This window comes from Ambystoma mexicanum, chromosome 2p (genome assembly GCF_040938575.1).
Source record: "Ambystoma mexicanum isolate Mex_15411 chromosome 2p, UKY_AmexF1_1, whole genome shotgun sequence".
Taxonomy (NCBI): domain Eukaryota; kingdom Metazoa; phylum Chordata; class Amphibia; order Caudata; family Ambystomatidae; genus Ambystoma; species Ambystoma mexicanum.
The window spans coordinates 646,969,409-646,990,796 of NC_090923.1; the positions used below are offsets into that span (position 1 = coordinate 646,969,409).

The window sequence follows — 21,388 nt, forward strand, 5'->3', positions numbered from 1 at the left end:
AAGGTCATCTCCACTGGGGTAGCCTCCACAGGCTTCGCCAGGGCCGCCATGACTCCCTTGTTAGAGGTCATAGCCGGGTGAATCAAGGCCTTCACGACCTTCGACTCGCCTGAGGCCTTCAACTTTGGGGGGAGTGTCGCCGACTCGCTCCCCCTCGGCTGTCTCCATCAGGATCGACCAGGACTTATCCCTAAGCTTACCCGGGTTCTCTGACTTTCTTTTCCCCGAGCCAGAGCGTTGGATCGTGGTTGATGGTGTCATTGAAAGTGCGCCCTGCCTGTCAGCCGAGGAGCCGACCGTTCGGCTCTCCCGGTGCCTGCGGACTCGCAGTGCTTTGCCTTTTGTTGGGCCCCCGTCGCTGGAGCGCCCTCAAAGTTCTTAGAAGACCGCTCGGACCTCTTCTTCTCACCTGCTGCTGGGCTCTTAGCCTCCAGCCAGTTGGTAAGGCGGATACGCCGATCCTTCATGGTCCGCTCCAACATGTTCTGGCAAAACGCATAGCCCTTCTCCACGTGCGTTTTGTCTTCGTGAAGGCAGTAAAGGCATCTGGAATGCTCGTCCTCCTTGAAGACATTCTGGAATTCGCATCCAGGGCAGCTCCTGAACAGCTTGGATCCGGGCGTCGTGCTCCCTTTGTCCTGGGCCATGTCCACGCGGGGTAGGCCTCAAACATCTTCTGGAATTCTCCGAGAAGCGAAACTCGACAAGAACTTCGCCCTTGATGAGCGTAGAAAATTCCGAAACGGGTCCCCATTGATCGGAAGTAGAAATGGTGGAGCCTGAGGCTCGATTGACCGAAAAAATGAGATTAAACTCTTTAAAAAAAATCGCAAAACACAGTAAAAGCTCAAGAGCTATAGCACGAGGACTCCCAACACTTGAACTTGCGGTAAAGATGAGGGGCTTAGGTAGAAGGCAGTCATTGGCTGGGGGCAGTATGACCACTGATTGGCTATTAGGAGAAAGACAGTTCAGAAACAAAAACTGATATTTTCTTTACCGAGGATTCCCAGCCTAACGACGGGGAATATTCATGAGCATGTGAATCTATGCCAGACCCCATGCTGGAGAACATCTATTAAACTCAGAAAGCAACAATGATACACCTTAGACCCTTGTGCATGTCCATAAAACGGTAGAATTTTTAGAAAACATAATATTTCAATAGTGGAACTAGATTGTGAATCAACAGATTAGTTTAGTTATCCTCACAAATCAAAGAGCCTCCTTTGTTAGAGCCTATCTGGACGCAGATAGGATCGGTCTTCTCTGTCTTCTCTAACAAAGGAGGCTCTTTTTCCAGTTAACCACTGGAATGTACCTTGGAAAGTAGAGATTTATCATTTTCTGATGAAATACATGCAGTGAGCATGTGGATCTTTTGGGACACCAATCTCTCAAAGTTGTGGGAGCGCATGGACCTTTTGAGATAATATCACAATTTTGAACTAAAACATTCAAACAATAAGCCCAGCCTCGAAAAGGATCTTAATATGGTCAAAACACGTATCTTTTTTTTGGCTTTTGAACACTGACCTTTTCTACCCTTGGACACTAGAATACTCACCTTTGCATGATTAAAACAGGGTTCATTACAAGTGCTATTTTCCATTGATTTGGTAGGATAAATAATCTGCTCATTTACCATCAGGTTAAAAATTCTACAATTTAAAGGACATGTGCAAGGGTCTAGGGTGCATCGTTGTTGCTTTCTAAATGTTTATAGGCTACAGGCTAGACCTATACATCCCCTTGCCCAGCAGCAGTCCACCCATATTTCATTCTGTTAGCGGGGTGGACGGGGTTTACCCAACTCCTGTTGTATTCTATTTAACTCAGGTCTAGGATGACAAACTGAAAAAGCTGCAGCAGGTGGAGAGGCTCAAATCAAAGTGACAGCACCATTTAAAATGGGATTCCTAAAGCATAAATGGTTTATCCTCTTCTGTATTTTTGTACAATAATTACCACCAGTGGAAAAGTGATGAGCCCGATCCCACAAGGTATTTAGTCTCAAACACTACGTTTGTGTTACATTTCTACTAACAGTAAAGATTCCCCTATTTTCAAAAATGTGGCGACAGTAGACTAACATGGATCCCCCTTCACCTGACTGCCAGATTCAAATATGATTTGTGCAATTCTTGTCCACTGTTGCTTAAACCCCCACTGTAATACAAATACTTACCACAATTTGATCTTCAGAAGTCAATGATACACTGCTATCATCAAAATTGTACCAACTGCCATTCATTTTGTTCTTTGCAAATGCAGTATCTAAAAGAGAAAATGCATGGTAAACACACAGTGTGATACAGATAATACAACATAATTCAAGATCAGCACCCTCCAAGCCAAAATCGTGAACACCAAACTAACACTTTCCACCCACATTACACCCTCCCCGCCACCACCGCCCCCCTCACCCACAGAGGCCCCACCCACCTTCTCTTTTAAAACCATCCAAGAAAAAGACATGATCAACATCATGAAAAACATAAAACCCTCCAATTGCAAAGGCAACCCCTGTCCTGCCTCCATCATCAAAGACTGCGTAGACACCCTGGCGCCTTTCTTAACAGCCTTTGTCAATGCCTCCTTCACCCCAGGGAGAGTCCCCGCATGCCTCAAGGAAGCATGGGTCCGACCCCTCATAAAGAAACCCACACTTGACCCCACCTCCCCTAATAACTACCGCCCCATCACCACTGTCCCTTTCCTCCTCAAGATTCTAGACAAAGCAGCCTACCTGCAGGTCCAGCACTTCCTTGAAGAACAGAACCTCCTTGGACTGAGACAATCCGGCTTTCGCCCCAGGCACGGGACAGACTGCCCTACTCGACCTCAAAAACCAAATGGACGACGCAAGGGACCAAGGCAAACCTGTCCTGCTCCTTCTCCTGGATCTGTCGGCAGCCTTTGATCTTGTAGCCCACGACATCCTCTACCACCACCTCTCCTCCACAGCCAACTTCTCTCAAGAAGCCACCACATGGATCACCACCTTCCTCCAAGGCAGGACCATGCAGGTCTTCTCTGACCTAGCCACGGCATCACCCTCCATCATGCTATGTGGGGTGCCCCAAGGCTCCTGCCTCTCCCCCACCCTCTATAACATCTTCACCCGCCCCCTCTTCCTCATCCTTGACGCCATGGGCATCTCTTACACCAACTACGCCGACGATACACAGATCCTTCTCACTCTGACAGGCGACTACGACACGGACTCTGCTACCCTCAACAACATTTACAACACAATCCAAATGTGGATGGCTATCAACGGCCTCTGTCTTAACTCCGACAAAACTGAGCTCCTACTCGTAGGCTCCCCTGACACCATCAAGAAACTTGACGCACAGTTTAGTCACTTCACTATTGACTCAATCTGGATCCCAGTACTAGAGACAGTAAAAACACTAGGCGTCTACTTAGAGTCCGACCTATCCATGACCAGACAAGTAAACGCCATCACCTCCTCTGCTGCTTACCATGCAAAACTCCTTAACGCAATCAGACCTTATCTGTCAAAAGAAACATGCACCAACATAACCAGGGCCATAACTGGCTCGCGGCTTGATTACTGCAATATTCTCTTCCTAGGGACCTCCAACAAAAACCTTGAGAATCTCCAAGTAATACAGAACAGTGCCCTGCGTGCTGCACAAGGCATTGCCAAGAGAGAGCACATCACCGCTGCCAGAAAAGCATCCCACTGGCTCCCCATAAAGGAAAGGATCTTATTCAAAGCTCTAAGCATCACCCACAAATGTGTCCATCTTGCCGCCCCAATGTACCTTTCCCAGAGGATCGACCCGGTCTCCTCCGCAAGACACACTAGGTCACCCTATGCCAGCATGCTCTCAGTACCCAGGGTAAAAAGAGCCAGAGCAGGGGGCTCCAGCTTCCCGTACCTCGCTGCCGTACACTGGAACACCCTCCCTAGCTCCCTGCGCTCTGAACCCTCACTGGCCGCCTTTCGGAAAGCCTTGAAAACGACCCTGTTCATCTAACAAACATATGGCCTAGCCCTCATGAATGTCATGTATGATGCATTACGTGGTATGACACCACCCATATCTGATCACAGGTCACTGCCTCACTGTAACCCAAGGCACAACCTCTACCCATTGTAACTAAGTTTTCCTTACAAGTAACAGTGCCACAATGCCCATGGGCTGTCTGCGCGCTATATAAATGTAATAAATAAATAAATAAATAAATAAATAATACCAATTGAGAAAACGATAAAAGGGAAAGAATGGAATAAATAAATCTTGAAACTTACCCTGCATGTTAGAGCCTGCACCCTAAAAGTAGTCTAAATGCCCGCACTTGGGATGTGGCAGGTTTTGCGGCAGAGAATAGAGCTGTACCCGAAGCAAGGCGCTGGAGAAAGATTACTTCTGCTCTGCCATTTAGATTAAGATAAACTACTACCCTTGAGCACCTGACAGGCTTACTGTCTGACAGCAATATTATTGTGGGTCTACCTCTAGACAGCTATGTACCAATGCTTACTAGCCTTGTTTATTAAATATCTTCCCTACACAGTTTTATCATTAAACCAAGACATATTTTGCGACAGGGTCAGTCAGAGTCTCAGAGTAATGACACCCTCTGGCAGGTGTGTAGGTGTGGTACCACCGGCGCATGATACCTACAAACTGGTTTTCGAGCTAGTTCTCATTTCTTTCAGAATTACACTTCCCAAAATGCACCTAGGTGCCACCAAGACAACCCAGAACGCAATTAGGGAAATGGAATTCATAACAGAAATGGAATAAACTGGGATTTCTCCTGCCAAATAGAGATAAGACACCAAACAGCAGACCTACCAACCCCAGACCTACCCCCAGACACAGGCTGGAGCAACAGAACATCAACAGAATGAGAACGGACCGCACAGGTGCAGGAGACAAACAGAAATCTCCCCAAACCAAATTGGCAGCAAAGCTCACCAGCACAAGAAGAAGAAAACCACAACTAACAAGCAACCTGAGCACCAGACTGCTACGCTGCAAAATGAGACAGAAAAGGTGGGTGGAGGGGCTAAGAGGTTTTTATTAAAGCTTTGCACCTATGTAACCCAACACCTGGGAAAAGAATAGACACACATTGGTCCTCAGTCAGGTGAGAGTTGCAACCAATGGATGGTGGGGGCGTGAGGGGCAAAAGGGGGGACGTTGGGTAAGGGGGTTGGGACAAGTAGAAAAACATAAAAGGAGAGTGGGCAAGAGGCAGTGTGTGAGTTGCTGCGCAGGAGATGTGGAGGGGGCCTGAGACACTAGGTGGAGCGTGGTGGGTTGTGCTGAAGAGGTGGTGGCAGAGTTGGAACAGAGTACAGGGGAGGTATTGAGTGTGAGAGAGTGGTTCCAGTTATATGCAATGTAGTGTGAGGAGGGGTGGGTCCAGCGGGTGAGTGAGAAAGGAAGAGGGGATAAGTGTAGGGGGAATTAGAGTGTATGGTACGAGCGTGTGGAGAGCGTGCAAGATGGAGTAATGAAGAGGGTAAAGAGAGTGAGGGGGAGAGAGAGAGAAAAAAACTAAAAATCATACAATTTTGATGCGGTGGATTGCCACGTACAGGAACAGGTGAGGCTTTACATACTCTGAATAACCCCTTACATGGAAAGGGTTGAAGACAAATGACAATTCCATGGCTTCTATGGGCAGTTAAACTAAGAACAACCTAAAAGAAATCTAGAACAGCCCTGGACAAAAAGATTATAGTTAAAGCATTTTAAATCCTCCTGCAAGGATTCTCATGCACATCCTCTTTGCTTTGATGGATAGACATCCTGGCCGTAGTAAGAGGTGCAAAACAGGCCATCATTGGACGCTGTGCTGAAACTTAACACGATAAGCTCAGTACCACCATCACAGGGAAAGAGGAAAGGTTAATCTAACAAAAATACATCATGATGTCTCCTAATTGTGCAAACATGGAAAAGAAAAGCACATGCTGCACAAATGGGTAAAATGGCTTGTTCCAGCCACCCAAATATTAAACTGATCAAAAAATTGGAATTTGGAATAATTGGCAAAGTACTACGTTTTAGCCCCTTAAGCAATGTACGATCTCAGAGTAAAGGCCTCTAAAAGCGGTTTACCTCTTGTTTTCAGTTAAGTTCAGCTCTGTGATTTAGTTTTTCCTCCAAATTATTGTAGCAAGCATTTCAAATCAGAATTTGTAAAAAAAAATAAAAAAAAAAAAAAAAAAAAATAAAAAAAATCGGCAAAGGCTCATTTTTAGGCCCTTAGACTACAATTATAGTCTTGGCCCAGTCATTACATGTTCTACTTGCCCAGGCAGGTTACGTACGTCTTGTGGGATTAGTGGTCCTTTAAGATTTTCCCCCTCAGGATGTATGTAGCACATGGCCTCTGGAGTGCTTTAAGAAGTGGAATCTTGGTTGTCTGAGACAGGTGGTTTATCAAGGATTAGTACCTCCCAGTTCGCTTTGCTTGTTCCATCCCTGTTGCCAATCCAATGCTAACATATGAGTGCTATTCATGTAATCAGTTGCATATGACCGTTGTATTCTTTAACATGGAAATGAAGCCAAAGTTACACTGGTGGCTGCGCACATATAAACTGTTATATTTGTAGTTGAACAAGGAAATGTACAATCAGTTTTTCCCATTTTAGCCCCATTAATGACTGATTTTGCCAAAGTGACGAGAACGGCAGTGTTCCTCATTGCAAAATCATTTTCACCGTTGTTAGCTTATCTTAATAAAGTGTTTGCGCCTACTTAATTGCAATTTACATTACCATGGATGTCCTTTTTTCAAATTTACATAAACATCTTTGAATGTGGTCATGTACAAGCCTGTTATTTTTTATTTTATATGATTTATTACAAACCTTTAAAATATGTTTTCAGGCATACCATTTTGACATCATGCAATTACAGTTATATCCAGAAAATGTATCACGCTACTACTTCTCAACTGCAAACTATTGTCTTTAGGCTTCCATTTTCGCAGTTGAGTCGCAAGTTTAAGATGTCTAAAAAAAAAAAGTTAAGGCAAAGGTTAATTTTCTTTCTGTTTCGTCAAACATGACTTGCCACCAGTCATTAGCATTTAGCAATGGTCTTTTCAGCATAACTTCTCCAAGACAATTAGTTCTATCCGTATGTAAAGCTGTGTAGAACAAAGTGAGAGGTTTCAGGGACTCTTCATGTAGGCCACAGAATCTCCAGTTCATTACCGTTTTACTTTTCTGCCACAGACTTTCTCTCACTTGTGTCTTGAATAAGTTCAGTCGAAATTTAAAGTAAAGGTCTCGACGACGTGAATCTGGGAAAAGCTTCAAATAGTTTGGAATTTCGTTGAAATTCTGATTTTCGCTAGGCACATCTTTCATTAGTTTGTGAGTCCTTCTTTGATCTTCAGATGCGATCCAATCACACCTCCATAGACGTTTTTTTACCATAATGGGATTGGTGTGAAGCGTTTCGATGTCGGTATCAATATCTTTCAAGGTCCTCTTACAACAATCAACCCATGTTGTCAGCACATTTTGTTCTTTCAAACTTTCTATGTTTTGTAGAATCTCAAATTGTACGGGGGCATGTGTGTTGGTCACTTTGCAATACAAGTTTAGCATGTTCCAAAAGATTCTGGCGTGAATAGATATTAAACCAAGTTCGTATCGGATACAAGCTGTCGGTGTCCCTTGTGGTAGATGTAAAATTTTGGACCAAAAGGTGTTTTCAAGAGTATTCCACCCTTAATGGGAAGCACCTAGAGCGCATTCCGGTCCGTATATGAGCGCTGGGACTGCTTTTTGTTTGTAAAATGCCAAAACCGTAAGTAGTGAATATTGACCATATTTTTTGTGTATGATGGATGCTTGGTTTGCCAATTGTTGGCATTTGGTTTTCACACTGGCAGCCCAAGGTGCATCGATGTTTAAGTTCATGATCATTCCTAGGTATCTGATGGACAGAGTAATTTCAAGGGATGTCTTCTCCAGAGACCAGCAAAATTTATGAAATCGTCCTCTCTTTTTCCCTCTGAGGTCCTCTAGCACTAGAATTTGGCCGTGTTGATGGTAAGACTGTTGGTTTGACCGTATTCTTCTAGGGCCTTTAGTTTCCTTTGTAGGCCTACATCAGTAAGATCAAGTAAAATAAGTTCATCCGCATAGAGTTAGCGGCTTACATGCTGACCATTTATTTTCGGAGGGAAAGAGTGGGCTTTATCGAGGGTGACATCTATATACGATAGAAATAAATTGGAAATTATGGAGGCGAGTGGACATCCCCGTTTCACTCCAAAAGTCTGTAAATATTGCATTAGATAGTTTGCCAGCTCTGTCAAGCCTGATCTTGATATTTGTTTCAGTGTGGAGCTCTCTTATAGCCAATAGGAAACATCTTTGAATGTGGCCATGTACAAGCCCATTATAATTTTATCCCATCAGCATCTTCTTATAACTACTAGTGCATGAGTTCGCATTTTCTCTTGCATTATGCCAAATTCTGAATATGGTACATTTACTAATGTTCAGGGTTTATGGATTCTATAAAGTAAGAATCAATAAATAATGATTATTTTACAATTTACAAACCCAAGTAAAGTGTGGGAATTTAAATGCATTTCTTATTATAGTGTGTAATGAAGCACTTCAAAATACAATTCTTGCGTTTATTAGCCAATGTTAGGAAAGATTTTCTTTTTACTGATTTCCTCCCAACAACTTTCTTTTTGCTATGGTTTGCTTACTGACATGCCTGAAAGTAAGTAAAGCCCCCAGCTTTACTTCCCTTGCTTTTTGCAAATTTGTATAGGGAAATTGACCAGTCCCTAAGAATATCAGCACTGGGCGACTGTCCTGAATCTATTGTATTTTGAATGCTGCGCACATCACCTTAAAGCAGAGGTCTTCAAACTGTGGGCCCGCAACCCTGGGGGGATGCGAGAGCCCAGCATGAATTGTAAATAAATAAATTAAAAAAAATAAATAAAAATAAAAGCTTGGCTCTGCTTTCACACTGTCCGACACGCCTCTACGTGCCCCGCCTTGGACCGAACGTCAGGGCCAGTATATATAGTGGCACTCTGATGCTGAGGGGCCACAGAACTAAGATACGATATGATATGATAGTTTATTTATCTATCCAAGGCGAGCACGTTGCCCCCGAGATATCCTCCCGAGAAGTGGTGTGTACTAGCTACCCAAAGAGGGGCAGGTAGGGAGGGTGATGAGGAATTCATTGGAGGAATGTCAATCAGAAAAAACATCACCGAAGGCAAGTAATTTGCTCTTATAATGGACTCCTTCCCACAGATTCCTCATCTATGATAGACTCACAAAGCAGTACAATGATCTGGAGGAGGGACGGCAGCGAGACAACCACCTAAACCAGATAAAAACTGAAGGACAGCTCTGCTGAAATGAGCATCCTGACCAGGCAGAATCCAAGCAGTAATGCTTTGCAAACGTGTGCAAGGAATGCCACGTAGCTGCTTAGCAAATATCCAGAACAGGCAGTCAAAATCATGGAGATCTGATGGCAAGGGGGTTTGACCCCTGTGTGGAGCCATTAAAGAGGACGTATTACACTTCTTGTTTATCTGTGAGAAGTTGCATCACTTAAGATTTTAAGTTTTTACTTAAGACCAATTATGAGAGGTGCCAGGATTAGTACCACAAGAATGGCCATGGATCTTTGTAGAAGCTCACAGGAACCCTATGCAGCGTAAGCAGCTGCCCGTTTTATACATAGGGCATGGCTACGTAGAATGACATCTCTGAAAGGAATAATGGTAGAAATGGCTTGAATAATTTGTTGAAGATTGAACTTTGTATATAGTAATGATTTGCTTTATGCTACGAGGTTGCAAGTTCAATCATAAGTGATTGCGAGTTGCCCAAATATGAAGAAAAGTGCCTTAAATCCTCCCCACCCCTGCATCTAAGACAGTCGGCATCATCCGCCCGACCCCATTTTAACAAGGCGGTGCGAGAATAGTAGACCCTAGGTAGTATTTTAAGTTGCATCAACCTCATCCGGGACGAGATGCTAATTTCCCTTGTGAACAGTAGATCATCAGCCCAGTCCTCTGGTTCCTGTGTGCCGAGATCCCGCGCACACTGTGCCTTAAGGCTCACAAATTCTTTGGCAGCAAACGCTGTATGGACCAGACCTCCAGTCTACCGACCTTCCCCACCTCTGGGACAAAGGCATTATTCAAAAGCAGCTGAGCAAGGGTCGCACTGCCCCCAACCCCACATGGCGGTGGGAAGCTCTCCATATCTGTTGAACGTGCTGCATCATAGACGGAAGGAGTCGCCTCTTGACAGCTGTAAAGAATCTGGGCGGGAGGCAAACCAGCCACCCATCTCTTATCTGTGTTAATGTGCGGCAGTGACGAATCCCCGTGCAGCCAGTCATTTACAACTGCCAGTTGGCTAGCCCAAAAATAGCCCTGCAAGTTAGGGAGCCCAATACCCCCTCCCAGACTGAGCGCTGCAGTGAGGCTAAAGCAATACGGGGCTGACCCCTTCGCCTAATTTAAATGCAGCCCTAGGAATCTGCACCGGGGCATTTCGAAGGACATACAAGTACCTCAGGAGGGATAACACTGTGAATAGGGCAGCTTTCCCAAGTAGTGTCAACGGGAGGGATCGCCAATGAATAAAATCTCATGAGAACCGCCCTGTGATGAGGTGCAGCTAATACTGCACGTAGTCTGTCAGGTCCGATCCCATCCAGACCCCCAAGTATTTAAAGTCTTTAGCTGAAATCTGGTATGGACAGTTCTGGGGGAACTGATCTCCGTCCCTTGGAGGCGGAAAAGGATGGACTTATATCCCACTTCACCCTCAGCCCACTGACCCGCAGGAGCTCCTGTAGGGTCTGAGTAACCCGGGCACAGGCTTCCTGTGGCCTACTAAGGTAAATCTAGAGATCATCAGCATATAGAGAGACTTTGTCCTTATTTCCATGCTTCCAGCAAAAGCCAGACCGGGTCTGGTCAGTTCTCAAGAGGATGACCAGCGGCTCAATAGCCAACGTGAATAGAAGGGGAGACAGAGGACACTTCTGCCTGGTCCCTTGCTGCAAGAGAAAAGTCTGGGAGGTCACCCCATTTACCCAAACCTTCGCTGTCGGCGACTAGTATAACAAGCGCACCCACCTCAAGCAATTCCCCCTGAACCCCATACAAGCCAGCGCTTCCCATAGGAACCCCCCACTCCACTGAGTTGAAGGCTTTTTGCACGACCACCGAAAGAAGTGTCAGCGGTTCCTCCAGAATACGTGCCTGTGATACAGCCATGAATAACATGCAAATATTCATCCCGGTGTAATTAGCGGGCATAAAACCACATTGATCCGGATGGACCAAAGATGTAATGACTCTAGTGAGGCTCTCCGCCAATACCTGCGCCAGGATCTTAAGTGCCCCATTAATGAGGGGAAATAGGCCTATAAGAGGCGCAGGACTTCGGCGTCCTGCCAGCTTTATGAATGACAACTATGCAGCCTCTCCTGAGGTCCGGAGGCAACGAGCCGCTGGCCCTTGCATAAGTAAATAAATTGTGTAGGTGAGGTAGCGTTGTCTCAGCTAATTATTTCCAGTCCGCAACAGGGAACCTGTTGTGCACTGGGGCTTTCCCGGACTTAAGGTGCGTTAGAGCCGCCGCCACCACCACCACCACCACCACCACCACCACCTCCTCCTCCTCCTCCTCCTCCATGATGTCTGCCTCCAGGGCGTCCCTCTGGGTAGAAGTCAGTCTTGGGAGAGCGACATTTGCCAGGATAGGAGCGCCCTCTGTCTGATTCCCCTGTCTGTTTGGGGCGGTAAAGCTCCTCATAATATGTGGCAAACACTTCTACTATCGTAGCACCCTCTACTACCCACATCCCACCCAGACGTATCACCTCCCTCACATATCTATTCCCGTCCTCCCTTCTTTCCAACCAGGCCAGCATTTTGACAGCATGAACCCCCGACTCATTGATCTGGCTTCTTTTAAGCCAATACACCTGCTTAGCAGTATCTAGTGCAGCGTTCCGGAATAGCTCCTGGGCTCTGCAGAGCTTCTCCCGCCTGTCCTGAGACCCCCCGTTCCAAACATGCCTCCTCTAACGCTGTCTTCTGCTCTTCGGTCTCCCTTACTGCCTGTCCATGGACAGTTTTATGAGCCGCAACTAGGAGGATCATCTCACCCCGAAGGACCACCTTGTAACTTTCCCATAACACCTCTGGACTATATACTGTAACCATAATAATGAAATAATATGAATTTGTCTTAGAGGCCACCCCTTCCAGGAACTCAGGGAACCTCAAATAATAGCTGTTCATACACCCTGGCGCTCTTTCTTTAAGTTCCACAACCAAAGGGGAGTGGTCGGATAAGCCCCTGGCCAGGTAAGAAGCCAACCTAAGTCTATGCATGTCTCCTGTCTGAATGAAAAGAATCCAAACTGAATAGTGAGCCATGCACTCCCGATAGGAAGGAGAAACCAGTCTCTGACTGCTGCATCACTCTCCAGGCGTCTACTACCCCATTGCACTGGCAAATGGATCGAACTTTTGTCAGACTACGAACTAGTCTGCCCCTGGCATGCCTACGATCAAGAGCAGGCTCCACTGAAATCCCCCCAGGAACCATGTGTCCACCTGGGTGCGCCATTGGGCTGCTTGGATTTTGTTCAATAGGTCCAATGCCAGGGTTGGAGCGGCATAAACGCACACCACTACCCAGATGGGCGAGGGTGGCTACAGTGCAAGATTTGTGTAGAGGGAGTCCTGGCACACGTTGCTGGTCAGTGTTATGAGTCCAGGTTGTCCCCAAGCACTACCACAGACTAGTTGGTCTGTCGTCTGCCATCTCTGTCTCTCCACCAGTCCTTTATACGGTCTTCCCTCTGTCCAGCTCCTCTTGCCACATGAGAACTGGGGCCCGGCAGCCCTCCCTGCTCTTCCACTATCCCCTGATCGCGCCTCACTAACAGGGAACACAGTATTTCATCTGGCATTATACGCCAGGCAGGCTTCTGCAACAGGGAGGTAGCAGAACCAAGTGATAGAGTAATTGTTTGAGGAGTATAGCACTTTACTTGTCTGTTCCCATTGGCACCACTCAAATTCCACAGTCGTTTTCTTCAGCAATAAAAATGATACTGGACTTGATGTCTAAGTCCTCAATGCCTCTTGGCTTGTAATACTGAGGCACAGACCACAGTCAATCTGTAGCTACAGACACCAAATGTTATGCAGCATCCATTCAGTACCTTTTTGGGCGTTACCTATGAGAGTTCCTGAGCAGCTCCGACCAGTACACCTGAATAACCGGACATCCCCACCACATGTGAAACCAAGTGCCCCGTTGTTGGCATATCCTGGGGCAAAAAGGGGATACCTCTCTAAACATTCTGGACAGGGTGGCTGGAGGGCAGTGCCATGAGTGGAGTATCTTAAAGCTATGTTCCATGGCAGCAGTATACAGTGAACCCGTGAACACAGCTTTAAAGATTGCGCTCCATGTATGGTCGTCGAGCATGCTCAGCCTTTCTTCCCATATTCCTTTGAAAGGTTGTCTACCCTCCAGGTTAGCCGTTATCAATGTGCCATAAAACGTAGATAGAGAGCCCTTCCGGGAGGCGCTTTTGGCTATAACATTTTCAAAAGGGGTGAGGGGGCGTTTAATGGTATCGGCCCACCGAGGATGGGTCAGGATTCCCTTCAAGCGCAGAGATTCAAAGATTGAAGGCGGGTTGTCGCCCAGTGCCTTGGTCAGCTGGTCATATTCTATGAAGCCCTCTTCGCGAAAGAATTGAGCGACCCTCTCCGGGCCCATGTCTGACCATGATTGTGTATCTCGAAAGCCCCTGGTGCCTAGGTTTATGGGGGGCCCCACAGTGACATTAAAGGGGAAGGCCAGAAAGACAGCAGTTTGTTGTCCTTGTTTGGCTTCCAAACTGCCCATAGGGCTGCCAGTGTAGGGTGTGTTCTGAGGTAGGTGGGGAGGGCTTTCGGGGGGGCCTATAATAGGTCCCTAACTTTTTTCGGGTGGGTGTGGACATCCTCAATGAAAGTCCAATATGTCCCCAGGTCATCTCTCATGTGCTCTAGCATCGCTCGGAGATGGGCTGCTTTGTAGTATAGCCTAAAGTCCGGGAGACCAAAGCCACCATGAGATTTAGGAAGAGTCGAGGTAGAAAATTTGACTCTTGATCTTTTACCATCCCAGATGAACTGGAGAACTCGGGACTGCAGTAGCTCGAAGAAGGCCTCAGGGATCACCACAGGAAGGGCCGCAAAGAGAGAAAGTAGGCGGGGCAGGATGTTCATCTTGACCGTGACCATACGCCCAAACCAAGAGTGTGTAAGGGGAGCCCATCGTTTAAGATCACTGCTAATCTTAGCCAAGATCCCCGGGAAGTTGCATTGATAGAGGTGTGACCTGCTAATCTTAGCCAAGATCCCCGGGAAGTTGCATTGATAGAGGTGTGACAGATCCCTGGGAATGATGGTCCCCAAATACCTGGTGGATAGCCGCTCTATTCTTACTCCCAGTATTTTGGAATTACCCCCGATATCGTGGTCCCCGGGCCCATGGGCATAATGCTAGACTTAGACGTATTTACTTTGAGCCCTGAAAAGGTACCATAGTAGTTGATGAGTCCAAATAAATGGGGGAGAGAATCCCGAAGGTTGGTCAGGTAGCCCAGAATGTCGTCTGCGAACAGGGAGAGTTTAAAGTCGCAGTTGTCACATCTAATCCCTGTGATTCCCTGGTCAGCTCTGATCGCTATAGCCAGGGGCTCCATTGCCAAAGCATATAGAAGGGGTCAGAGGGGACATCCCTGCCGGGTGACCCTACATAGGGCCAGGGGCTCCGAGGTGCCGCCATTGACCAACACTCTTGCTGAGGGGCTATTGTAAAGTGTTGAGACTCATCCACAAAAGTTGTCTCCAAGACCCATTTTTCGGAGGACTTTACCCATATAAGGCCACTCAACGCAGACAAAGGCCTTTTCCGAGTCTAGTGAAAGGAGATAGCCCTCCACCCCTTGCCTTGAAGCTTCATGCATGAGATCCAGGGTCTTTCGTATGTTATCTGATCCCTGGCGTCCCGGAATAAAGCCCACCTGGTCTCCATGTACTAGGGAAGGGAGGAATTTCGCCAGCCTGTTCGCTAAAAGTTTGGCCAAAATCTTGACACCAGCATTAAGGAGGGATATAGGGCAGTATGATTGACACTGGGAGGGGTCTTTCCCCTCTTTGGGGAGCACAACTATCAGAGCGGACATCATCGTGGGAGGGAGGGTGCCCAATTCCAATGCTGAGTTAAACATCTTCGCCATGAACGGGCCAAAGTGGACCGATAGGTCTTGTAAAACTTGACCGTATACCCGTCATCCCCCTGGGGTGTATCTCTCTTCAGAGAGGATATGGTGTCTGTTATCTCTTGAGCGGTTACGGGGAGTTCTAGAGTTGATGCCTTGTCTGGAGAGAGGCCCGGGATCGGGAGGGAGTCCAGGAAACTGTCTATCTCGGTCCCATCCCCTACATACTCCGAACAATGCAACCGTTCATAATATTGTCTGAATTGTTCAGCTATCTTACTATCCCTCACGGTCGATTCCCCATCCGGGGTGCGAATGGAATTCACCCTCCTACTATTTCTAAGCTCGCGAAGCCTCCAAGCCAATATCTTATCCGCTTTTTCCCCCTTTTCCATATATTTCTGTTTCAGGAAAGACAGCTTCCTTTCCGTTTGTCCCACCTGGAGGTCTGCCAACTTAGCGCGCAATCTTTGTAACTCCTCCCATTGCCCAGGGAACATCTGCATTTTCAATTCCCCCCCGTCCCCCCGTTTGGATAGTATCTCTCTTTTCCCTCAGTAATTTCTCCTCGTGGCCCCTCTCCCTCTTCTTCCTCCAACCTATCTAGATGAGGGTACCCCTAATGGTTGCTTAAATGCCTCCCAAACTCCCATGACGCCGACCTCCCCATTGTTGTTGTTAGAGAATTAATCTTTAATAGCTTCCAAGAGGGATTGGCGTACATCCTTGTCATGCAGAAGGAGGTCGTTGCACCTCCACTGGGACCCAGATACGCGAGCGGGGGGAATACCCATTTTTATCCTAACCAAATCATGGTCCGACCATGGGCCAATCTCCACCCCCGAGTCCGTGACCTCACCCCGAAGCGTGGAATCAACCAGAATGTAATCAATACGAGAGAATGTGGCATGCGGCTTTGAATAGAAGGTGAAGTCAGGGTCTCGGTCTGACTTAATGGGGTGCGTATCGCTCAAGCCTAGTTCCCCATTGACTGCCTGGAAAGCTTCTGCCAGTTTTTTATGGAGTCGCGAGTTAGGGCATGGATTGGCAGACTTCCTATCCCTTTCGGGGCAAAGGACCATGTTAAAATCCCCACCCACCAGTAGAGTGCCCTCGGAAAAAGTCATGATTTTCCCTTTCATCTCCTCCCAAAAGCTATCCTGCGCTTCGTTCGGGGCATATATGCAAACCAGAGTGAACAGTCGGCCCCTCACCTCCCCTTTGACCATTATATATTGTCCTTCCGGGTCCGACTTCTGAGCTTTGACCACGAAATGGGCTCTGGGAGAGACCTGTAGGGCCACTCCGCGTTTTTTAGCCCGGAAGGACACCACATACACCTGATCAATGTTCCTTGCCCTTAGCTTTGGTTCCTTGCCGCGAACCCAATGGGTTTCTTGTACAAATAGGAAATGAAGCCGGAGCCTTGTAAATTCTCTCACCACCAACAACCTTTTTGTAGGAGAGTTAAGCCCACGTACATTTAACGACCCCACTGTCACAAATTGAAGCGAATCATCCATCAAAGCGATGGAAGAAGCTCATGGTTCCCTCTGTGGAGCGCGAAATGTCATTTCTGCCGCAGAGCTTCCGCTCGCTGCTGGTGCCCAGAAACAATCCTATAGACGCAAAATAAACCTGAAAGCCTGGCATGTCCCAACTTAATCCCCAATAAACAAACCCCAACTTTTCACCCTCTCCCCCCTGAACGCCTGGTTGATTATCGGCTTTATCTTTCGCCAGTCCAGGCCACCAATGTCTCCCCCCTCCGGGCTCTTTAACTCCTCAAAATCAACAACTTGAGCCCCCCCACCCTCTTACCCCAACCAATTTACGAACAAATGCGCCGCACCCCCACTCACAGAATTGAGCACAAGCTTAATCATCGAGCTCCCAGGAGGCTCTTCAAGAGTTGGGCTGATCTGGGGATGCCGGAGCCACTCTTCTGAATTTCCTGTGGCCTCGGACTTTGCGCCTTTCCTGCTGAGCCCTCGGCCCCCTCGGGCCAGCTGGGGCTCTCTCGTTCTTGTTCACCCATTTCCATATTCGGATCATCCAGGAGCTCCCCCGACACCCGGTGAATGTCGTCCTCCGTAACCAGGGCATACTTGTAGCCTTCAAGCTCAAAGGATAGTGAAAAGGGGTATCCCCACCTGTACCTGACCCCCTTGGTCTGAAGCATTTTCGCCAGGGAGGAGTAGAGCCGACTCCTTGCCAGGGTAAAAGCAGACAGATCCTGATACACACCGAGATCCGGGCCCCCTCCCAATCCACTGGGCCCTTCTTGCGAGCTAGTTCCAGAATCTTACTTTTCTCCACAAAGTATTGTAAACGTTCAAGAATGGACCTGGGGCCCCTGTTGGCTGCACCTGCTCTATGGGCTCTGTCAATAGTTGGTTCGTTCATATTAGCCCCTTCAAAGAGTGATCCCACCACCGCATTAACAGCTTTTATGATGTCTGCCTGCGTTTCACCCTCACGCTCCGGAAAGCCTAGAAACCGCAGGTTACAGCAACGTTCCCTATTCTCCAAATTGTCAAGTTTTAGGGAGCATTTCTCTTCCCTCCTCTCGAGCTCCGCCAAGCGCATGTCGAATTGCATCTCAAAGATATCATTCGAGGCTGTGTTGTTTTCCAGCACCTGAACCCTGTCATCTATGTTGTCCACTTTTTTGTCCAAGGTGTCCAGTCGTACCGCTATATCCGCCCTAAAGCCTCTGATCTCCTCCAGGAGGGCGGCCATGCCTTTGGTGACCGTGTTAGTGTCCGTCAGTTCCTGATGCATCGGGGCCGCCATCTCAGGGAGAGTCGAGGGACGAGCGACAGTATCCCTGCAGGGATTCCTTCCAGTTCATAGGCCCTCCCGGACCATCACCCCTCTGCGAGAACCACTCCCGAAAGCCCCAAGCTTAACAACAGAAAACATTCTAAAGGGGTCCTCCCTGCCAGGCCCCGCGCCCACCTTTGGGATGGGGGATTGTTCGGGATCGTCTTCGAATTCAAGGTCAGTGGGTGCCCGTCACCCCCAGTCCCGGTCGCCCCTGCCCCGGCAGTCCCATTGGGGGGGACGTTCACTACCGTGGGGCCAGGCAGTGAACGTGAAGTGATAGACAAGTGGCAGACCCTCCTTGCTTCTGATATTAGTTGGATCGCTATGGCAAACGCTCACCTCGTGGGGGCTCCAGTGCTCCCCTGGCACATCACACCATCAGCCACTGGATCCAGGGAGGGCCCGATGTGGGGTGGGGGGGGGGGTGAGTGGGGTGGGAGGACTGCTGTGGGCAGGGGGGTATCCGCTCTTCCGGGTCGCCGGCGGGGGCCCCCGCTCTTTGAGGGCGATGAGTGCTAGCTCCCCTGGTGGGGCTGGAGTCGAAAGTCCCGCGAAGGCAGGCGTGTCCTCTGCAGCGCTCTCCTGAGGCGGCTCCACTACGCGCTGCCGCCTGTGAAGGCAGCGCTAGCCTCCGAACCCGCTGTGCCGCTCCGGGCTGCAGCCCCAACAGAAGGAAACGGCCCGAGGCTCTGTGTGACCCTGTCTAGGCTCTGCGGGGCACGGGGGACCACCTCGGCCAAATTCAGGGGGGGGGGGGGGGGTGCTCACTCCTTGCTGCCCAATGCAGTTGCAGGCCGCACCTGGGCCGCGGCTCTCTGTTGATTCCTTGCGGAGCCGCGGCTCTCCCTCCCTTCTGCTTTCCGAGGCCCCGAACTCAGAGAAGGCTCCACGTCACGAGACGTGAGTTGGGATGTTCGGGAGCCCCACGTCGTCGGAAGGCTGTGGTGGGGGTCGGCACCTCACTCCGGGGGGGGTCTGGGAGGGCTCACGTCCCGAAGACGGCACCCTTCGGAGGAGAAGAAGGGAGATGCGTCAGTGCATCTCTGCGCCCCCTGGTGGTCAGGGTGGCAAGTTTAATATGCAGTGGCCATTGGCTCAAAGAGGCTTGTGTGCCAGGGCACCGAGCACCACGTTTAGGTCCCAGGTCAGGTGCGGGCGCTTGACCGGATGGGGGGTGACAGTTGAGCGGCTACAGTCTGGTCAGACCTGTCAAATGCCTTTTTACAACTGGATTGCCTGAAGAGAAAGTTAATTTGTTTGAGTTCCTGTATGCACCAATAGCCGCCAGGTAAGTCCTGCAGGTGTAGAACTGGACGCCTGACCTAGCCAAGTGGGCAGAGAAAGATAATCCGTGGTCCAGAGTGCAGGCTATTGGATCTATAACATTCTCCTTGCAACATCAGCAATACCTGGTCCATTTACTTTTGTATTGGCTGCGTGTTTCTGCCTATGCTGGCTTGGGGACCTGTCCAGTTGCCTGGCTCTACAATCTTGAAATCCCCGGAAACCTCAGAAGGATCGAACCTTGTCCAAGTGCGATTGGCTCGGAGGGAAGGGCTTTGTGATTTAGCAGTCTGCAAGCTGCTCTTCTTTTTGTACATCTCTTAGTCTGTAGTAGAGTGGAAAAGATTGTCACAATCGAAAGGCCGAAGACGCTCAAAATAAACATCTATGCACCTTCTACTCCAAGGGGAAGGAAGGGAGGGTGCATGTGAATCAAGCAGATACAAGCATCAGAAATACGATTACAGTAAGTAAGGTATCCCTTCTAAGGCTTGCGGAATCTGCTTAGATCACATACTATGCATAGATTAGCGAGCAGTGTTAGTAGAAGGTGGTGGGTTGTCAGAAAGTACAGCAGTGAATAGATGTTTTAGGACCGCTTGTCCCACCAGAGTATCTGCTCTAGATTGTGTCTCAATGCAATAGTGCTGAATGGAGGTATGTACTGAGCTCCATGTACCTACTTTGCAAATGGCGCCCAGCATGACGCTTGCGATAAAAGCCAGAGTAGCTCCTGTACCCCTTGTGGAGTGAGAGCTCTGTGTGAAAGGCAGTGTTTTGCTTGATAAAGAGTAGCAGAGTTGTATGCATTTGACTATCCATCTGGAGGTGGCATTTCTGGGGATGCAGTCTCCTCATCTGCCTGGAGCTACGGAGACAGTTGGTCTGTATTCCTGAGTGCTCTGGTCATCTTTACATAGTAAAGCACTGCCCTCCTTACATCTAGTGTATGGAGTTTTCTCTCAGCTGAGCTGGTTGGGTTCTGAAAGAAGGCCAGTAGCTCAATGGATTGGTTTACATGGAATCTTGAAATGAAAATAGGTGAAAAATTATAAGTTACTCACTGTAGTGACTAACTTAGTTACCTTTCCTCCATACTGCATAGGTGTCCCTCCCAAGGGAGGGAAGTCGGAACCATTTTCACCAGAAAAAACCCTCTTCCCCTTTAAATCTAGAGGCGCGCGGGGGTGCGGCCCTGGGAGCATGCGCTGCCCTGACTCCGCCCTCCGCGCCACACCTCAGTCCCCATAGACACGTCGACAATGGATTTAACATTGCCTAATGACACCAGTTTTTAGAGGTTGGTGGAACGTATGGAGGAAAGGGGACTAAGGACTAAGAGTACGTTAGTCACTACGGTAAGTAGCTTATGACTCTTACATCCCGTCCCCTTTCCTCCATACTGCATGGGTGATTACAACTGAATGTAGCCCCAGGGTGGAGAGGAGACCCTCTTTAAGCAAACAGGTTCCTGAGAACCGCCTGCCCGAAAGCCTCATCAGATCTAGAGCCGGCATCCAAACAGTAATGCTTGCAGAAAGCCGAGGGAGTAGCCCAAGTGGCCGCCCTGCTTATGACTTTCCAAGGGACATGGCACTGGAATGTGATGCCCGTTGCCTTGGCCCCGACTGTGTGGGCGTGCATGTTCGCCGGGAGCGGCTTGTGCTGGCCCTGGTATGCTTCTTTGATGGCCGAGACCCTCCAGCGGGATATGGAGGCCTTGGAGGGCTGCTGGCCTGGTCTTGAGCCTCCGAAAGTGACAAACAGGGCATCTGATTTGCGGAAGTCCTTGGTCCTGTCGAGGTAGAATTTCAGGGCACGACTGACATCCAGGCAGTGCAGAACTCTGTGCCTCATCATTAGGATTGGGAAAAAACATAGGAAGGACTATTTCCTCGTTCAAATGGAAAGCAGACGGCACCTTAGGCAGAAATGCTGGATGTGTCAGCAGGACTACC

General features: G+C 48.5%; 1 protein-coding gene across 2 annotated transcripts in view; it reads right to left on the reverse strand.

Annotated features, from left to right (window-relative positions):
- USP4 (ubiquitin specific peptidase 4) overlaps positions 1 to 21,388 on the reverse strand; it is a 2,223,295-nt gene that overhangs the window by 49,511 nt on the left and 2,152,396 nt on the right. For both annotated transcript variants that reach the window (XM_069644193.1, XM_069644194.1), the window contains one exon: positions 2,189 to 2,277. In XM_069644193.1, the coding sequence (XP_069500294.1) occupies positions 2,189 to 2,277 (89 nt within the window). The remainder of the gene's footprint in view (positions 1 to 2,188; positions 2,278 to 21,388) is intronic.